The 14,895-nt window shown below is 38.3% G+C and overlaps 1 protein-coding gene across 1 annotated transcript in view; it reads left to right on the top strand.

Annotated features, from left to right (window-relative positions):
* The first annotated feature begins 1,665 nt into the window (after nucleotides 1–1,665).
* LOC101044492 (sperm flagellar protein 2) overlaps nucleotides 1,666–14,895 on the top strand; it is a 205,616-nt gene continuing 192,386 nt past the window's right edge. Inside the window, exon 1 of the mRNA XM_003925929.4 lies at nucleotides 1,666–1,857. Within this exon, the coding sequence (XP_003925978.2) occupies nucleotides 1,800–1,857 (58 nt within the window). The 5' untranslated portion in view covers nucleotides 1,666–1,799. The remainder of the gene's footprint in view (nucleotides 1,858–14,895) is intronic.

The following is a 14,895-nucleotide window of genomic DNA, read 5'->3' as shown; positions in this document are numbered from 1 at the left end:
TGCAAACTATTCATCTGACAAAGGACAAATAGGCGCAATATAGAAGAAACCCAAACAACTCAACACTATAAAAACAAACAATCCCATTCAAAATATGCAGAGGATATGAATAGATATCTCTCAAAAGAAGAGGTACAAATGGCCAACAGGTATATGAAAAAAATTCATCATCACTAATCATCAAATGTATATCAAAACCGCAATAAAATATCATCTTACTCCAGTTAGAATGGTTATTATTAAAAAGACCCCCCAAAAATCACAGATGCTGGAGAAGGTGTGGAGAAATGGGAACTCACACTGTTGGTGGGGACGTAAATTAGTACAACCACTATGGAAAGCAGTATGGAGATTTCTCAAAAAAAAAAAAAAATAGAACTATTATGAAATCCAGCAGTCTCACTACAGAATACCTATCCAAAGGAAAAGGAATCAGTATATCAAAGGGATACCTGCACTCACATGTTTATCACAGCACTATTCACAGTAGCCACGATATGGAATCAACTTAAGTGTCCATCAACGAACAAATGGACAAAGTGTGGTAGATATACATAATGGACTACCATTTGTCCATAGAAAAGAATGAAAACAGGTCATTTGCAGCAACATGGGTGGAACTGGAGGCCATTATGTTCAGTGAAATAGGCCAGGCAACAGAAAGACAAATTGATATGTGGTACTAAAAACTACTCATATGTGGTAGCTATAAAAAAATACCAATATCATTTTTCTTGGAGACAGAAAACAAAATTATAAGCACCTGAGGCTGGAAAAGGATGTGAGGGTGGAAAGAAATGAAGATAGTTTGGTGAATGGGTACAAACTTATAGTTAGATGGAAGAAATAGGGTGTAATATTAGCCAGCAACTGGGCTGACTATAGTTAGCAATGATATATTGTATATTTCAAAATAGCTAGAAGAAGATATTTGAAATATTACCAACGTAGATAAACGATAAATACTCAAGGTGTTGGATATCCCAATTATCCTTCTTCTTCCTCTTCTTTCTTCTTCTTCCTCTTCTTTGATCTCTCCTTCTCTTTCTTCTCCTCCTCCTCCTCCTCTCCTCTTCTTCCTTTCCTTCTCCTTCTTGTTCTTTCTTCTTCTTTCTTGAGACAGAGTCTCATTCTGTTGCCCAAGCTGCAGTGCAGTGGCTCGATTTCGGCCACTGCACTCCAGCTTGGGCAACAGAATGAGACTCAACAGAAGGATCAACCCAGGTGGCTCACTGTAACCTCTGCCACCTGGGTTGATCCTTCCACGTCAGGATCTTGAGCAGCTGCGACTACAGGTGCACGCCACCACGCCCACCTAATTTCTTACAGAAAAGAAAAAGGGTTTCTGCTGCCTTGCCCAGGCTGGTCTTGAACTCCCAGGCTCAAGTGAGCACCACCCCTTCCCCAAAGTGGTAGAATTATTGGCTGGCGTGAGCCACGGTGCACTGCGAAGACTCTCGTTTTTCTTTCTGCTCATCTAAGAAGCCCCTGCTGGGTTCCCTAAGTGTTCCCGCCTCGCCCCTCCCCATACGCACTGCTCCCTAACTTCTCTCGCAGGCCCCCACTGCCTCTTGCTGCACTGGCTTAGGTCTTACCCGCCAGCAGGTGGCGGACCACGATTTTCTGTCCTCTAAGGCTGAACCCTGGCGTCCCTCTTCTCCAGGTCTTTCCTCTACTTCCAGCCCTGATACGCTTCTTTAGCAACAGGTTGCCCTTGGCAACAGGAGGACGCGGGCTGGCGGGCGTGGTTCCTGGCGAGTTTCTAGAACTCGCCTGCGGTCTGAGGCACCGGCTGAGCCATGTCGGAGATCCTGTGCCAGTGGCTCAACAAGGAGCTGAAGGTGTCCCGGACCGTGAGTGAGTGACCACGGCCACGGGCGAGCGACCGAGGTGCTAGCGGGGCGCGGATCCCGCAGCGCAGCGGACTCAGGGAAGGTGGCGGGCGGGGCGCGAGCTGCGCAGGGCGGGGCGCCTGTGGAGCCGGCAGCACCCCACAGTGAGCAGCTCTGCTCGTCAGTGCCCCAGGTCCGTCCCGCCAACTCTCCACAGCTCACCCCAGCCAGGGCAAGGCCTTGTCACATCTCCACTCTGCCGCTCTCGAGTTACCCCGGTGGGCCCGACCCGCAGGCATTCCGACTTGTGATGTGGTTCTAGGCAATCAGTGGGTTTAGGGAGGTCTCCTTTGCTTCCGTGGAGAGGGAACTTTGCCGGACTCTGTAGTCTGACCCTGAAGTGCCTCCTTCACACTACCAGAAGCAGAAGCATGGTGTGCTGCCTAGTCGATGAAATAGGAAGCCCCTGGACAAGTTACAATAGCTTCTCTGAATGTGTTTCTTCCTCTATAAAATGGACCTAATAATACTTTCCATACTTAAACTGACCAGCAGGGGAAGGTGGGTGTAAAATAAGTTAATGTGGAATATCTTAACGTTTATAAATGTTAGTAAATTTTAAGCCCAAACCACAAACTTCAGCTATTTCAGGTCACTGTTGGCTCTTGCCTAAAGCTGACCTTATTCACTAACCTAATTTTATCCTAACCATGCAGTTGCCACCTAAAGTTTCCAATCTGCAACCACGGAGGCAATTTTGCATGCTGGCAGCTTCCTTGACTGCCCAGTAATTCCAGCACGGGACTACACCCCATCTGAACCTTCTGAACCTCTTTCCGTTATTTCTTCAGTAAGAGATCATTTTTCAGTTGGGTTTTTTTTTTTTTTTTTTTTTTTTTTTGGTTTTTTGTTTTGTTTTGTTTTGCTTAAGGCAAGAGGATTTCAGGGTAAGTCATTTCAGTCAGTTTTCCCAGAAGAACTCTTGCTTAACACCAGCTTGCTACCAGAGAGGCAGTGGTGCCAGCTCATCCTCAGGTTATCCACAGAAATTGCTAGATCGGTAGTGTTTCTGTGGCTGCAAAGCAGTTATTAATATTATCAGCATGAGGATCTTTAACATGGAGCCTCTCCTGTTGCACTTTTTGAGGCATAAACCTCAGACTCTTTGTCAAATCACTACCTACACACTCCCTATGAACTGCAAGAGTTTTTTTCCTAGGATTCTATGATTATCCCATTGTGTCTCCAACTATTTATTTGCTAAAATATGATGGGCTGAGGACAATATTTAGCATTTATAATTTCTTACTCCTGTATCACCATAGGAGCCAAAATGCAGTATCATGCCCTTAAGTTGTACTCTTCTAAAGGAAAAGCAGTTACATATTACTTAGTTTAATTGAGTTCATTTATTTTATTAGTAAAAACCACACCTGGGCTGGGCATGGGGACTCACACCTGTAATCCCAGACCTTTGGGAGGGTAAGGCAAGCAGACCACGAGGTCAGGAGTTTAAGGCCAGGCTGGCCAACATAGTGAAACACCATCTCTACTAAAAATACAAAAATCAGCCAGGCATGGTGGTGTGTGCCTGTAGTCCCAACTACTTGGGAGACTGAGGCAGGAGAATCAATTGAATCCAGGAGGCAGAAGTTGCAGTGAGCTGAGATCATGCCACTGCACTCCAGCCTGGGTGACACAGCGTAACTCTCTCTCAAAACAAACAAGCAAACAAAACCCCACACTCTTTGCTGAAGTCTCCAGGACTGTATTGCAACATTTTAAAATACTTTTAGGATAAATAAATGAAATTGATAAAGGTACATAAAAACAGTAGATGTCGGGGCCGGGTGCGGTGGCTCAAGCCTGTAATCCCAGCACTTTGGGAGGCCAAGGCGGGTGGATCACGAGGTCAAGAGATCGAAACCATCCTGGTCAACATGGTGAAACCCCGTCTCTAATAAAAATACAAAAAACTAGCTGGGCGTGGTGGCGCGTGCCTGTAATCCCAGCTACTCAGGAGGCTGAGGCAGGAGAATTGCCTGAGCCCAGGAGGCGGAGGTTGCGGTGAGCCGATATCTCGCCATTGCACTCCAGCCTGGGTAACAAGAGCGAAACTCCGTCTCAAAAAAAAAAAAAAAAAAAAAAACAACAGTAGATGTCATTATAATTGTAATCAGTTTTGGGAATTTTGGTTTTCATTCTGCAAACATTAAAAGCCTGAAGACCGATTAAGAATTGTAACAACATTTAGGCTATGAATGGAAAATTCCTGGCAACTGCTTTCCTGAAGTGTAGCTCTGGAAGCCAGCAGAGACACCCAGTTCTAATGCAGTATTCTGCTTTCCATTCACTAGCAATACCTATTTATTTATTTATTACTTTAAAAATACTTTTATAAATATATATTTTATTGCACTTTAGGTTCTGGGGTACATGTGCAGAACATGCAGGATTGTTGCATAGGCACATACATGGCAATGTAGTTTGCTACATCCATTCCCACATCACCTTTATCTGGCATTTCTCCACATGTTATCCCTCCCCAACCTCCCTACCTTCTGCTGTCCCTACCAAAACTGCCCCCCTCAACAGACTCCAGTGTGTGATGCTCCCCTCCGTGTGTCCATGTGTTCTCATTGTTCAACACACGCTTATGAGTGAGAACACGTGGTGTTTGATTTTATTCCTGTGTCAGTTTGCTGAGAATGATGGTTTCCAGATTCATCCATGTCCCTACAAAGGACATAAACTCATCAATTTTTATGGCTGCATAGTATTCCATGGTATATATGTGCCACATTTTCCTTGTCCAAACTATCACTGATGGGCATTTGGGTTGGTTCCAGGTCTTTGCTATTGTAAACAGTGCCGCCATGAACATATGTGTGCATGTGTCTTTATAACAGAATGATTTATAATCCTTTGGCTATATACCCAGTAATGGGATTGCTGGATCAAATGGAATTTCTATTTCTAGATCCTTGAGTAATTGCCACAATCTTCCACAATGGTTGAACTAAACCAACAGTGTAAAAGTGTTCTTTTTCTCCACATCCTTTCCAGCATCTGTTATCTCCAGATATTTTAATGATTGCAATTCTAACTGGCATGAGATGTGGTTTTGATTTGCATTTCTCTCATGACCAGTGATGATGAGCATTTTTTCATGTTTGTTGGCCTCATATGTGTTTTTTTTTTTTTTTTGAAAAGTGTCTGTTCATATCCATCACTCCTTTTGAATGGGATTGTTTTTTTCTTGTAAATCTGTTTTAGTTCTTTGTAGATTCTGGATATTAGCCCTTTTTCAGATAGATAGATTGCAAAAAATTTTTTTCCCATTCTTTTGGTTGCCAGTTCACTCTAATGATTGTTTCTTTTGCTGTACAGAAGCTCTGGAGTATAATTAGATCCCATTTGTCTATTCTGGCTTTTGTTGCCAGTGCTTTGGGTGTTTTAGTCATGAAGTTCTTGACTATGCCTGTGTCCTAAATGATTTTGCCTAGGTTTTCTTCTAGGGTTTTTATGGTGTTAGGTCTTATGTTTAAGTCTTTAATCCATCTGAAGTTAATTTTAGTGTAAGGTGTCAGGAAGGGGTCCAGTTTCTGCTTTCTGCACATGGCTAGCCAGTTTTCCCAACACCATTTATTAAACAGGGAATCCTTTCCCCACTGCTTGTTTTTGTCAGGTTTGTCAAAGATCTAAGGGTTGTAGATGTGTGGCATTGCCTCCAAGGTCTCTGTTCTCTTCTGTTGTTCTATATCTCTGTTTTGGTACCAGTACCATGCTGTTTTCATTACTGTAGCCTTGTAGTATAGTTTGAAGTAAGGTAGCATGATGCCTCCAGCTTTTTTTCTTTTGCTTAAAATTGTCTTGGCTATGCAGGCTCTCTTTTGGTTCCATATAAAGTTTAAGGTGGCTTTTTCCAGTTCTGTGAAGAGGGTCATAGGTAGCTTGATGGGGATAGCATTGAATATATAAATTACTTTGGGCAGTATGGCCATTTTCACAATATTGATTCTTCCTAACCATGAGCATAGAATGTTTTTCCATCTATTTTATGTCCTCTCTTATTTCCTTGAACAGTGGTTTGTAGACCACTAACCAGATTAATAAAAAAGAAAAGAGAGAAGAATCAAATAGATGCAATAGAAAACAATAAAGGGGATATCACCACCGATTTCACAGAAATACAAAGTACCATCAGAGTTTACTACAAACAACTCTATACACATAACCAGTAAACCTGGAAAAAATGGATACCTTCCTGGACACTTGCACCCTCTCAAGCCTAAACCAGGAAGAAATTGAAACCCTGAATAGACCAATAACAAGGGCTGAAGTTGAGGCAGCAATTAATAGCCTACGAACCAAAAAATGCCCAGGTCCAGAATGGTTCACAACCAAATTCTACCGGTCATACAAAGAGGAGCTGGTACCATTCCTTCTGAAACTATTCCAAACAATACAAAAAGAGGGAATCCTTCCCAAATCGTTTTATGAGACCAACATCATTTTGATACCAAAACCTGGCAGAGACTCAACAAAAAAAAAGAAAACTTCAGGCCAATATCCATGATGAACATAGATGCAAAAATCTTCAATAAAATACTGTCAAACCAACTGCAACAGCACATCAAAAAGCTTATCCATCACTATCAAGTAGGTATCATCCCAGGGAAGCAAGGCTGGTTCAACATACGCAAGTCTATAAATGTAATCCACCACATAAACAGAACCAAAGACAAAAACCACATGAATATCTTAATAGATGCAGAGAAGGCCCTTGACAAAATTCAACAGCCCTTTATGCTAAAAACTCTCAATAAACTAGGTATTGACAGAATATATCTCAAAATATTAAAGGCTATTTACAACAGACCCACAGTCAATATCATACTGAATGAACAAAAACTGGAAGCATTCCCTTTGAAATCTGGCACTAGACAAGATGTCCTCTCTCACCATTCCTATTCAGTATAGTATTGGAAGTTTTAGCCAGAGCAATCAGGCAAGAAAAAGAAATAAAGGGTATTCAATTAGGAAAAGAGGAAGTCAAAGTGTCTCTATTTGCAGATGACATGATTGTATATTTAGAAGACCCCATCATCTTAGCCCAAAATCTTAAACTGATAAGCAACTTCAGCAATCTCAGGTTCAGCAGTCTCAGGATACAAAATCAATGTGCAGAAATCACAAGCATTCCTGTACACCAATAACAGACAAAGAGAGCCAAATCAAGAACGAACTGCCATTCACAATTTCTACAAAGAGAAAAATATACCTAGGAATGCAACTAACAAAGGATGTAAAGGACCTCTTCAAGGAGAACTATGTATTTATTTTTTAATCTCTACTACTATAAGAGAGAGAGAGAGAGACAGTCCTCAAGAAGTTAACCAGATTCCACATTGTAAAAGGCCTTTGGACTATAGGGAACACACTTAACTGTGTTTGTAAGCCAATAAGCTAGGATTTGTGCATTCAAGGAGGCAGATTTCCTGCTGCTGTCTTATCATTAGATAAACTGTTCTGTGGTGCACAATAGAAGGCTTTGGATGGTTTATAGAATCTATCATGGAAGAATTGTAAGTGGTTGTAACCTCTGGGGAAAGTAATCAGGCAATTTCTGTGTAAGGGAAGTATATAGAGCAAGAACCTGGCAGCTAGATTGCTTTGAAATCTTTTGGAAAAATTATTTACCTAAATTTCATCATCTTTAAAAAGAGCAGTAATAATGATACCTCATCTATTTGTATCAAGATTAAATGGGATATAAATTTAAAGCATTTAGAACAGCACTTGGTACATAAGTGCTAAGTTTTACCTTTCAGCATCTATCAAATAAAAGCATCAATATGTAAAAATATGTGAACGACGATGTTTGTTACTAATGGGAAACAATCTGAGTATCTTTCAAAAGTGTAAAACTTAGATCAATGATACTTTATTCATGCTATGAATTATTATGCAGTTATTAAAAAGAATGAGTTAGTTGCTATAAATTTTGATCTAAAGGTTTATTTATGTATTTTTGTTAAGCAAAAACCGAAAGTTAGTGCTTATTGTGACTAGTATAATAATATATTTGTACCAATTATGAAACACACACATATGAATATGGACATTTATATGAGCGTGAAGAAAAGTGTGGAAAGACAAATAGTGGGCTATTATACCTCTGAGTCTTCATATTATGGTTTGTATAAGCATAGAGGAAAGTGTGGAAGGATATAAACAAGTGTGTTATAGGGATTACTCTGGGGAATGAGAGATTGGTAGCTTTTCTTTATACATTTCTGTTATCTTGCTTGTTGCATATATTGCCTTTGTAATTTGAAGGGAAAGTTCAATGTAGCATTAAAGATGAAAAATCAAAAGAAGCCAAATGTCGCACAACAAAATAGGAGAAAAGGAAGTTTAATACTTTAGTTGGAATGCCATAAGAATATTATAATAAAGTATTGTGGGAGCTTGTGGAAAAGTTATATGGAGTTCAAATGATGTTTACAAATGAAAGATTAATAAATAATGAAAGTTATCCCTTACTGAGCAGTTATATACATATATTACACTCCTTTTAAGCCCTTTACATAAATTTTCTTATTTAATTGTAAAAACAACCCTAAGAGGTACTGCCCTGGATGTTCAGATGCAAGGAGGATGACAAGGCTTGGTAATTTGTTCAAGGTCACATAGTTAGTAGGTTGTAGAGCTAGAGTTTGAACTTATGCTTTTAGGTCCTATATTGTACATTCAAGTTTTAAATGGAGGCCTGAATATATATATTTAAGTAACTCTCTCAAATATATTCATTTGAACTCTTTTTATGAGGATTATTTTTAATTTGAAGTCACAAGAAATATAATAATTCAACCATCTAGGCATGTTATAATATCATAGGGCATCAACTAATTCCTAGATGGCTAAGTGTCAAAGGTGGATGAATTAGTTTGTTTAGAAGTGACTCAGTCCATAGTTGCTTGTTCGGACTAAGAAACAGAATGACAATGCCAAGCATGTGAGGCTAAATAATGGTACAGTTATTGGAGGTACGGTCAAAGCTAATATGTGCTGAGTTTTACTTTTCTGATCCAGAGATATTTCAGCTAGATAGCAGTGACAGGTGAATTAGATTAGATTAGAGTCAGAATTCCTGCCCCTCTGTCCTGCAGTACTTCGGGAAGCCACACTGTTCAATAATTTTTTCCAATGTTACTTCTACTACCGAAAGCTTCTGAAATTACAAAAGTTGTGAATTATTCTATTGTTTTGGTATATTTTTATTTTAAATAATATTAATTAATATATCCCAAGATCATTGCTTATGTGATATGTAAAAAAATTAAACAGGTAAATTTTTGTGAGTTTTAAGAGATAATCTATGCTCCTTATTAACTGTTTCTTTTTTTTCCAAGTGAGTTTCCATAGATGATTAATCTTGTCCTTTTATATTAAATCTTAGCATTTGATTTGGAGTGTGATATTTTCTACTCTTTGTCCCAAATTTTAGGAGCATTCTCTCATGCATTAACGACAGTTTGTTGATTTGGTATTTTGTCTTGACATTTTCAGAAGGATCGTATTTTATTTTAAGAAAAGATGGAGATATCAAAAATCCCATTGAATTTTTATTTTTATGCAAGAGTTTGTAATATATTCTGGCAAACTTACCACATCATGGAATTATATAACTTTAGATCTGAAAAATAATCTTGGACATCATTTAATTCTTCTTTAGTAGACTAGGAAATCTAATCAGATGTGTTAAGAGCATTGTTTAGGATTATGCAGCTAGGTAGTGGCAAATTAGCAGTAGATTCTGGACCTGCTGCCTTTTAGTTCTAGTCTTCTTCAAACTGAGTCTAAACCTTACATATTTTCTCATACTTAAGCTCTCAGGGTCATTAGAAAATATATTGCTTCTGACGTAAAGCAACAGATTTTGATATTTCCTGGCCAGCCTTTCAGCACTTTTCTTGATTAAAACTTGGCTTTCATTGACTAAAAATTAATACAGCAAATCTAGTAGCAGAAGGCCATTGTGTAATTCAAAGCAAAATTTTTAAGAAATGGAATTCCAAGAAAAGATGTATGCTCAGTATTTTCACAATTAAAGAGGGTTTTAATATTGCAGTTGAGATTTAGTTTCAGATAGTAAATCTCAAAAATTATAATAAAGCTTTCAAAGGATAAAATTGTGAAGACTGACCATCCTATTCTTTTACCAAAGGGAAGAAAACATCAGTGTCCCCTGGCAAAGATCACAGGACACATCTGTAGTTGAAGAAAGCTGGATTTATAGACTTGTTGTAACAAGAGAGAACACATACCATGGGGACTGCAGGACATCTCAGTAAGAAGGTGCTAGAAATGACTTGGGCTTCTGTTAGGTGTTTTTGAGGATGGTTCCAGAGGTGGTACTTTCCTGCGAATTAAATCCTCTCCAGAAACATAGACAATTTTATGATTTGGCTATCTTAATACATCTTATTTAGAAGGTGATAAAAATGATCAAAGCAAAGCTAAAATTAGTAGAGAAGCAAAAATTATTCTTATTAGCCAGAACAGGGATATATTTGGTTATTTTTGTGTTGAACAATATTCTTGTTTTGGTTTGAGCTCAGACTTGATTACAGAGGGATTTTGTTTTCGTTTTGATCCATCAGGATCACAGAGTCTGATGTCAATGTGCTGTGAAATTGCTTAAGTTTAGCAGGACAATGCCAAGGCCTAGCTGTGAGCACCCAGCCAGTTTCTAGGAACACCGCGGCCTGATAGAGCCATGCCAGTTCCAAGCCTTTAGCAGGTTTTTGTTTTGTTTTGTTTTGTTTTTTAATCTCAAATGAAAGTAAATTTGCTTGGTTTTTTAAATGTAGTTGATAGTGCAGGCTATCTATCAGGCTGGATCTTTCCTACTCTAGCAAAGGAGGAGTAAAGGCCACTGAGAATAAAATGGTATGAGTCTGCAGTACCTTACCTAAAAATGTCTAAAATCCAAAAATCTCTGAAAACTGCAACTTTGTGCATTATTCATTTGGCAGCAAAACCTGACCAGAAATGCTATGAGGCTCTTTAGTCCTTATTCATTTCACTGAATGTGACTGAACATTTTGCTCTAGAAATAGACTGTATTTAAGTACACGTGCTTCCCCAGATCAGTGGGGGAGTTATATAGCCTATCTGGCCTAAAGAGTGGGCCTGTATATGAATTTCAGGGATTGCTAAGTATTTGCTTTCTGAGTACTGAATTGTCTTTTAAACAAGAATGTTTGTACTATAATCACTAAGGATCTGTTATTTGCAGTTTGTGTAATTAATAAGACCTGTTTTCTTAAATTAAAGACAGTAATAATAACAATAAAAATAGTCACTGAGCTTTTACTGTGGACCAGGCAGTACACTAAGCATTTTACATACAATATTTAATTCTCAAAACCACTCTTACAAGATAGAACCCATCATTCTCTCATTTTTACAGATGAGAAACTGTGGCTACATAATTGCCCAAGGTGAAGCAGCTTATAAATGAGCCACGAGATTCTCTAACAGAGAATCTTTCTCCAGAGCCTGTGCTATGTGGAATGTGAATGGCTTTCTGTGCTTCCTCCAGCTGGCTCAGGCCTATTTTGATGGAGAGGCGCATCGATATTTCACCTGCTGTCCCAGTCTAATATAGACCCATCACATAAATCCACATCAAAGATTTATTAGCAAAAGGAAACTTCAGTGATGGGGACCAGGCATGTGGCTTGGAATAGTAGAGGCAGGGTTGAATTGCTGCTGAATAATATTAATCCCAGATGTACATAATTTTGGGTTTAGGATGAAGATTGTCACTGGGCTCCCATGGTTTATTTACTTGTCATTTTCTTTCATTGTTCCTTGTTCTGGAAACAACCTACCTCTTTTTTCCCATACAGAATTTCAGTTGTTAGTGCAAATTAATTTATAGAGGTGGGCATGATGAACCTAGTCATAGTATTCAGTGACATTTGTAGGAAGAAGAATATGATAAACCAAAGAGAAGAAAAATAAGCTTTTTCTTTTTTCCTCACTGTTTCTCTCTATATATCACCTTTGTCCTCTCTTACTCTTTCTCTCTCTCTTTCTTTGGCTTCTTATCTGCTTTTCTTATTTTATACTTTTTAATCTATTAGTCCTATTAATCTGAAAGTATATACTTTTTCTTCAGCTTTTGCTTTCTTAGTCTAATTTCTTATATGTGTTCTTTTTTCTTTTCCTTTTAATTTTTTTCACCAAGTTTCCCCTTGGTTGCTTTTATCATTTGCTATATTCTTCACTCATTGTTCTAGTTTCTGCTGATGTGGCACACAGTAAATCTGAAGTGTCTTATGCATAAAAAGCTTCAGACAGATATTTTGGAACTTGCTTATTTGTTATAAATCACTCTGATAATGAAGTACATAAGTGTTTACCATCCTTCTTTAATCTTTATACTATAAACATGTCTTTTATTCATGTTATAATTGCCTAATTAATATGTCATGCCATTTCAAAGGAAATGGGTGATGATTTTATTTTTCTGGTGACCTTTTTGTAGAAAGCAGTTTGCTGCAGATCATTTGTCAGCCACATTGAAGATGAAGGAGAGGGATTTAGTATTCCCCAGTTATTCATGGGCTAGACTTTCAGCATTCAGTCAACATGAACAACAGGCACAGTGCAAACCCCAGAGGGAGGCAGCAAGGGAAAGAGATTACCTGGAGGTAACATAGCAACAGCTCTTGAACAGAAAGCAATAAACCAAAAACTAGGATAAGACCCTGATGGCCAAGGAATAGAAAGACATAGATACATCCATAGATGAATAATAGGCCTATGTCCAAGGACTGTTTAGAAAACTAAGGGAAGAATAGGGATAGGCTAGGGAGAAGCGAAGGGAAGAGGCAGAAAGAAGGAAGCAACAGACAGAAGAGGTGAAAGGCACAACTAGAGCACCCTGGGTGGCACATTGAGGGTTGTAGTCGCAATCAGAGCTTTGGGGTTTGCAAGGGAAGGAGGACACAGGAGGAGCTGGCACACTTTTGCCCACTGGAATCAAAAGGAGCCATTTGGGTTTCAGTTGCTTTAAAGACTGAGGTATGAAGCCAGAAGACACTTGCTAAATAACAGATGGCATTTAGTATAAGATCAAGCCAATCCTCATTTCAGTAGCATCACAAGGCATTATGATATTCAAGTGGTGCTGTGTTAAAGTCAGAGCAATTCAGTGCTTAGATTATGAAGCTGAAGCTTAACTTGTGCTGTAAGCTATTCCAGGCAGCACAACAGATCTAACTGAGTTATAAAGCTCACGTATGGCATGAATTTCAAATTCTCTACTGGAAGCTTTAGGACATACTGTTCTCTAAGTATATTTTCTCAAGAGTTGCTTCAGTGTTTCCCATTAAGACATAACTTTAGAAGGACAGATGTGACTGATAGGAAGGGCATCAAACCATCAACTCTGAAAGAATGTATCATGGGCTTCGAGTGAGATCATTCTGCCTTGAATAGTTTTAAAATGATGATGAAACTGGCCTATTTGTGGAAAATCATGCTAAAATCCACTAATAGGTGCCAGACTGTAGACTTCTTGAATACATGCAATGTGTCTGTTCTCACATGAACTACAGCTGAACACAAGGTTAGGTGATTGAAAGCTTTCATTTCCCTGGAGCTTATAAAAGTTTCATTTTTTTACTTGTTGCTAAAGTGATCCATAGACAAAAGCACTGATTCCCCTGAAAGTTTTCTACCTTTTATTTTTTCTACTGCCAATAAAAATTATGTAATCATAATTAATAGATTCTCATTCTAGATCGTTCAAGAGCTCACCCTGAGTAAATAGAATCAATGGGAATCATTGACGTCTTTGTAAACTACCTTTATTATTGTATTGACTCAAGGGTTGGGTATTACTCTGAGTATAAAGGGTTTTGAGAACAGATATGAAGAAAGTCTTAGATAAAATTGTGGGCTGGTATCAGGAATGTAAAAAAAGTATTACGATAGGATACAATCCTTGGAGTGAAGACCGTGCAGTGGCTGTTATGGAGCAACTTAGCTCACACAACCAAGCATCACTTCTACAAATCATGAAGAAATGTGATTTCTTCCCGTTCAATTAGCCACCTTATTATTAGTCAGACAAGTAAAATAGAACAATCTGGTAAGACTGAATTTATGAAACTGCAGTCACATATAGCATTTTAACCGAGGTTGCCTAAAGGAACCTGATGGAAGCATGTTGCCTGATGGAAGCATGTTGAAGATTTATGGAGGTTTTTGAAGTAATTTGAGAGATAATGGCTTTGGCCTATGACAATATATATTTATTTTATATATAATCTTTAAATACCATGTAACTCTGTATCTTTTACCTTATAAGAAAAATACAAGTGATTCAAAACTAAGAACATTTTTAAAGAAAGCAAATTTTATTGAACACTTAAAAACATTTTTTTCTGCACTCATCATTATGTACTTACTATGTGGCAGGCATGGTATCCAGCAATTCTCAAACACTACTAATAGCAAAAGAGAGCTATTAATATTAAAAGCTCTCTGAGATAAGATATAGATGTGATCATCTCTGTTCTAGACGTGAGGCTGAAACTCAGGAAGATGAAGCAGCTTGCCCAATGTCACACAGCTCGTAAGGGGCAGAACCAAGATTCCAACACGGATGTTTCTGGCCCTGAAGCCAGTTTTTCTCTGGGTTATTTCTCCATACTTGCATGGGACAATAACTGAACCACAGTGTCCCCTCTGAACCATGAAGGAGAAGTTTGATTATGTTCAGGAGGTTTTATTTAAGAAGGTGCAAATGGTTTTAGTAAAATTTCCATTGTTTTACAGATTAAAATGAAGTCTTTGTTTAAAAGAAGTTAGCTTGCATCTCACTTAGTCAAAATATGCTATCATCATAGGCTGTATGGGTAACGAAAGTATTAGAGTATAATTTTATAAAATATTTCGAAGGCTAGTTTTTAGATCTAATGTTATTTATAAATTTTCTTGGTAGCATTTTAAAAAATTTTTATCAGTTGTCTTTTCC

Source organism: Saimiri boliviensis, chromosome 1, assembly GCF_048565385.1.
Source record: "Saimiri boliviensis isolate mSaiBol1 chromosome 1, mSaiBol1.pri, whole genome shotgun sequence".
Taxonomy (NCBI): Eukaryota; Metazoa; Chordata; class Mammalia; order Primates; family Cebidae; genus Saimiri; species Saimiri boliviensis.
The sequence above is the reverse complement of the archived record's forward strand: the minus strand, read 5'-3'. Positions and strand labels throughout refer to the sequence as shown.